The sequence below is a fragment of the Cystoisospora suis genome (assembly GCF_002600585.1).
Source record: "Cystoisospora suis strain Wien I chromosome Unknown contig_2368, whole genome shotgun sequence".
NCBI classification, from domain to species: Eukaryota; Apicomplexa; class Conoidasida; order Eucoccidiorida; family Sarcocystidae; genus Cystoisospora; species Cystoisospora suis.
Window position 1 is genome coordinate 1 of NW_027155167.1, and position 5,782 is coordinate 5,782.

General features: G+C 43.0%; 2 protein-coding genes across 2 annotated transcripts; one reads left to right on the forward strand and one right to left on the reverse strand.

Moving 5' to 3' along the window:
- Positions 1-9: 9 nt before the first annotated feature.
- On the reverse strand, positions 10-1,648 carry CSUI_004946 (uncharacterized protein; the record flags this gene model as incomplete). The annotated part of the gene is made up of 1 exon (XM_068065127.1): positions 10-1,648. A coding segment is annotated over exon 1 (405 nt), but the record flags the coding sequence as incomplete, so codon positions are not given.
- An 84-nt stretch (positions 1,649-1,732) lies between these two features.
- On the forward strand, positions 1,733-5,782 carry CSUI_004947 (uncharacterized protein). Its single transcript, XM_068065128.1, has 4 exons — positions 1,733-2,480; positions 3,147-3,460; positions 4,132-4,345; positions 5,646-5,782. Exons 1-2 carry the CDS (start codon positions 2,335-2,337, stop codon positions 3,406-3,408), a joined length of 408 nt encoding a protein of 135 aa, XP_067922897.1. The 5' UTR covers positions 1,733-2,334; the 3' UTR covers positions 3,409-3,460; positions 4,132-4,345; positions 5,646-5,782.

Sequence of the window (5,782 nt, forward strand, 5' to 3'; positions counted from 1 at the left end):
AGATAGATAGATCGAAGATAGGCTGTGTGTTGTACCTGAAGACATATAGGGCAGGTGGTCCATTCGAGGAGCGTCTTGCTTGCCAAGACATCTCCTGTTGAGAGAGGAGAGGTAAGAGAGGGCAAAGACGCTGAGGGAGCGAATGGAGAGAGAAAAGAAAAGAGAAGATTAGGAGGAAAAGAAGTAGATGAAGAAGAGGAGATGGAAGAAGAGAGAGAAGAAGACGTCGAGGAGGCTGAAGAGGGAGAGGACGGAGATCGCGACAAAGGGACAAGAGGATTGTAAGGAGAAGGAGAAGAAGAGAAAGAGAGGGGTGTCAGGTCTAAGGAATCCGTCGAGACTTCCATCGTGACAAAGAGAATGACGGAAAGAGAGGAAGAAGAAGGTGAAGAGGTGTATATACACCCGAACTGCATGCACGTTTTCCAGGAAAACCGAGAAATGCGTTCCTTCCTTTGTATAAAACCCCAGGGACATCCGTGTCTGTCTCCTCTCGTCAAATCGCCATCTCTCCTCGTGTGTCTTCCCTCCCCTCTTGATGAATCATGGAGAGCCTTACATGTGAAACAAACGCCACCTTTCTACTCAATCAAGGCGAGTCACCTCGAACACGAAGAATGAAGACAAAACACTCGATCTCTTCAACAGATACCAACGCCTCTGCAGAATCATTTTCGGTCTCTTAGAGACGTGACTCTCTTCTGTCTCTATGCTGATCTCCCCTCACTCTCCATATCAGGTAAGAAGAAGCGAAAACATAGAGGTCGAATTCGGGAAGACTGAGAGAAGAAGAAGAAGCTATCTTTCTAAGATAAGAAGAGGAAGAAGAAAAAGGAGAAGAATGGATGGCAAGCGGATGAGAGAAAGAGAAGAAAGACAGAGTGAATGGACAGACAACGGGAGACAGGAGAAGCAGGGGTAGAAAAGTATCTACATAATGAAAAGATAGATGAAGAAGAATAGGTGGAGAGAAGTCTTGTACGCATGCTGCTACAGAGCAGGAGGGCGGAAAATTTTGCTAAGATCGAGAGAAAGTCTCGATGGACTGACGAGATAGAGAGAGAGCGAGAGAGAGACAAATGCTTTTTGTATGTGAGAGAGAAAAGCGCATCGCAAAACTGAAGGAAAGAAAGCGGAGAAGGAAGATTCAAGAAAAGGCGAAAGAGAGAAGCAAGAAAGAAAGATCTGGTCGGGGAGCACGCCACCTTCCCCCTTCACTTTCCTCCGCTTCAGTCGGGAGGGAAGATGAAAAGATCGAGAAGAAAGAAAGAAAGAAAGTGGATGAATGAATGAGTGAATGCGGAAGAAGAAGTTTCTTCTTCGACTTCTTCACTTTGGGGCGAAGGGAAAACACATAGTCAATCGCGTGACAGTGAGAAGAAGGAGTGTTTAGGGGAGAAAGAGGAAGAGAAGACAAGAAGAGAAAAGATAAGATTCAGAAAGTTGTTTGAATTCTTGGTTCGATATGAAAAAGAAAAGAAGAATCGGAAGCGACAAAAAACAGGTCTCCTCCCCAAGAAAAAGTGAAGAATGAATTTCGAGTGTACATACACCGCCACGTCAGGAGACACGCGGACGGAGAGAGAAAAAGAAGAAAGAGAAGAGAGGAAAAAGAAGAAGAAGAAGCAAAAGACGACGAAAACATTCTTCTCCTGCTACTGCAACTACCGCTCCGGGGTGGTCGAGGAGGAGTACTTGCAGTACTGGGAGTAGGAGGAGTTTCATGGGCGACCATCGATCGATTCTGCCTCTTCTTCTTCGACATAAATACCTTTCATTCTTTCTTCCTTCTCTCATTCCTTTCTTTGTCTCTCGTCCTATCAGCTGTCTGGTCGTTTTCTATCATCCAATACACATAACTTCTCTTGTTTCTCTCTTTTTTCTTCTTTCTTTCTCTCCTCTCTCTTTCTTCTTCTAAATGTCTTAAGGCTCTACTACTACTACTACTAGCAGCAGAAAGGCTGGTAGAGAATCTTGCAAGAAGAAGAAAGGAGATAGATATTTTGCAGAAAAGAAGTTAACGTCTTCCTCATCTTCATTCTCTCGAGAGAGAGACCGAGAAAGAGAGAGAGGAATGGAATAGGAAGAAGAAGAAGAAGAAGAAGAAGAAGAAGAAGAAGAAGAAGAAAAAGAACAACACAGCCTCTTTTTTCTTCTACCTTTCAAATTCTTCTTCATCTTATAGAACTCTCAAGAAGAAGAAAAGAGGGAGAACAAGAGAATTTCATTGCATATCTGTCTTTATCTCCAGTGTATCTATCTGTTAATATACCTATCTATCTCCAAGACACCTACCTGTCTCTATTGATCTATCATCTATCTCTATACCTCTGTATGAAAAGATCATTCTATAGGGATTTTCCTATTGACACGTTTCAAAACGTACTTCTCCTCTTCAGTTCTTCTCTTTCTTTTGTCTCTTCCGTCCTTTCCTTCCTTCTTTCTTCTTTTTCTCTCTCCGTCAAGTTATTTCGTACACGGTACGAGGTGTATGTACACCCAGACACTCGCACACTTTTCAACAAGGTAGAGAAGAAAAAGAAGAAGAGCGACAGAAGGAAGAGAAGAGGATTCTTGTTTCTTCTCTAGACATTGTTTCTCTTTTCTTCTTCATTCCTTCTTCTTCTTCTTTCGTCTCTTTGCGCATCGATCTTTCTCTCCTTTCTCGATCTTCCAACTCTCGGTTTTCTTGCAAACTTCCGTACATACAGACAGGCACCAGGAAATTTCTTCTTTCCTTTCTTTCTTTCTTTCTTTTCCCCTTCTTTTCTCTCCCTCGTTTCTTCGAAAGAGGGGGGAAACATGTGTAGCTCTCTCAGGAAGAGAGAGCTACTAGCTAGCTAACTGCGGCGTATCAAGAGAAAGAAGAAGCATGATAGATAGAGATAGAAGTTCTTTGTATTCTTCAAACTTCTTTTCATTGGTCTTTCTATCAAGACTCCTGACGAAACACGGAGTTTTATGGATCTTCTCTATCTCTGTAATAGATACATTCTATATCTAGACATATATATGTTTTCTTCCCCCCTGTCTTTGTCTGTGTATACACAGTAGAATACCTTCTCACTTATCTCATATGCATATATATATATATATGATATATATATCTCTCTCTTCTTTCCTTCTCCCTCTTCCTTTCTTTTCAGGCTCTCTCCACTGCAGATAGCAACTGTCTCTTCTGCTTTCTCTTCACACGTCTTTCTATTCTCCTTCTCTTCTTTCTTCTTCTTCTTCATCTTCTTTCTCTTCCTCCTTCGCTCTTCCTTGTTATTGCTTTCTTCCCTTCATTCTCTTCTTCCCTCTTCTTCTCTCACGTACAAGCAATGGAGCTCTCCTCTTCTTCTGCTTCCTCTTCTTCCTCTTCTTCTTCCTCTTCTTCTTCCTTTCGCCCTCGGATTGCAGAGATGAGTGCGGAGGTGCGGGATGAGAATCCCTACTCAAGATTGATGGCTCTACAAAGGTATTCTCTCCTTTTCTTTCTCCCTCTCTTTCTCTCTTTCTTTCTCTCTCTCTCTCCTTTTCTTTCTCCCTCTCTCTCTCTTTCTTTCCTTCTCCCTCTCTCTCTTTCTTGCAGTCGTTTTTCTTTCTCATCCTTCAGCGGGTATGTGCATAGTCTCGGGTAGGACAATCCTACGGGTAGTATGGGGCATGCTTTTCTTCGTGTCTCTCTCTATTTCTTCTTCTTGCTAAAGCTTTCATAGTATCAGAGACCTCCTTCTCTTTATCCTTTCTCTCTGTCTAGACTCCTTCCTACTCTGCCTCCCGCACTTCCTCATGCTTCTCTCTCTTTCTCTCTCTTATTCTCTCTTCTGTTTCTCTTCTCTTCCCTCGATCTCTCCTTTTCTTCATTCTCAATGCAGCAAGGCTAATCTAGATATTGTACAGAGGGCATTTCCTTCTACTTCTCCATGGCTTCATACCTTTGCTCTAATCTTCTTATTCTTCTTCCTGCTCTCTTCTCCTCTTCTTTACTTCTTCCTCTCTTCTTCTCCCCCTCTTCTTCTATTCTTCTTTCTCTTCCTCTTCTTCACTTCCTCTTTTTCTTTCTTCTTCGTCATCTTTATCTTCATTTCTTCTTCTTCGTTTCTTCTTCTTCTCTTATTCTTTCTTTCTTTTTCTCTTCGTGTGTAGGATGGGAGTGGTGCGAGACTATCGATCGATCCGAGAGAAGACTGTGCTCATCGTAGGAGTCGGCGGGGTGGGGAGCGTCGCCTCGGATATGTTGACTCGATGCGGGATAGGAAAGCTTATTCTCTTCGACTATGATAAAGTGGAGCTAGCCAATATGAATCGACTCTTTTTCACTCCGAAACAATGCGGACAAACCAAAGTCGACGTAAGATAGATACCCAGAATACAAAGAGATCTACACATATCAATACATTCTCTTCATCTTAGCTAACAGAGGAAATCGATCTATCTTCTCTCTCTCTTTATCTATCTCCACCTCTTCTCCTTCTTTTCTTTCGTGCATGGGGAATATCTTCTACATATGGATGGCTGGTGTATGTGTATAGTGAGAGATAGAAGGGGGGAGATAGGCCATTTTAGCTCCCTCTATCTCAACTGCGGCATTCACGATTAGTACAAGCGCTCTCTCTTCTCGATTCTCCTTCTTTCTGTCTCTCTCTCTCTTCTTTCTTTCCTTTCTTTGGTCGCTCTCTCCCTTCTTTTTCTTCTCGAGGGGTATGAAGAGACTTCTTCTCCGCACTAGTCTCACAAGCCGTAACACGTTCCTGTATAGACATGTAGACGTACATACACTATAGCTTTCGTACATACTACCTGTATGTATGAGATGCCTATGACAAGAAGATCCCACCCACGTACGTCTAGAGACCAGAGTGGAGCGTGTAGGATGGCCGGTAGACGCCCATCTAGATTTCTGTTAAGAGTAAAGACACACGAGGAATGTCTATATACATGTATGTATATAGATGTATGAACAACACGTCTATAGATGTGTCTCGTGTAGGACGGTATAGACTCGGTGTAGGTTTCTATGGCGAAAGAAGTCTAAAGTGATATATGAATGACTAAGGCATGCCATCCATCGCATACCCACCCCCTCCTATCTCTGCACAACTTCTACATAGTCACCTCTCTATCTCTAATCTATCTTCACTCTATGTATCTATCTGTCTTCTATCTATCTCCTTCGAGCCTATCTGTCGCTCTTCTATCTATGCACCCCCTGTCGTGTCTGTCTAGTCATCTCTGTAGATCTCCCTCAGCATATAGAGAGAGAAGTACACAGTAGTCGATAGATAGAAAGATCCTGGGTCAGAGACCAACTTCTTCTTCTTCCTCTCTACCTCTCCTTTCTATTCTCTTTCCTTATCTATCCTTTCTCGTCGTATTAGACCAATCTACCNNAAGAGAGATCTCTCGCGGTCTCTCATCGCTCTTTTTTGATCTTTCCCACTAGGAGAAGGAAAAAGAAGAAAAGCGACTAAAGAAGAAGAAAGCGATGTCGACAGAAGAAAGAGATCCTTTTCCTGAATGGACTCTTTAGAAACAGCACAAGAGAAATACCCCCCACAGAACCCTCACCGTAGGGGGCACTCCTGCCTAGCTCACTTACCGACCCACTCTCTCTCTCGCTCTCTCTAGATATCTATCTTCTTTCTCTTCTTTCTGTCTAGGCGGCACGTTCTACGTTGTTAGATATCAATCCGGACGTAGAGGTCGAGGCTCTCAACTGTAACATTTGCTCCGACTTCGATCTTTTCTTTGATCGAATTTGCAATGGAGGTCTACCAGAAGAGAAGAAGAAGAAGAC

Bases quoted from the DNA above. Each gene is read 5' to 3' on its own strand.
- CSUI_004947 (XM_068065128.1), top strand. From the start codon at position 2,335: ATGAAAAGATCATTCTATAGGGATTTTCCTATTGACACGTTTCAAAAC. The intron at 2,481-3,146 runs GTACGAGGTGTA...CTTTCTTTTCAG, and splicing joins GTCAAGTTATTTCGTACACG to GCTCTCTCCACTGCAGATAG.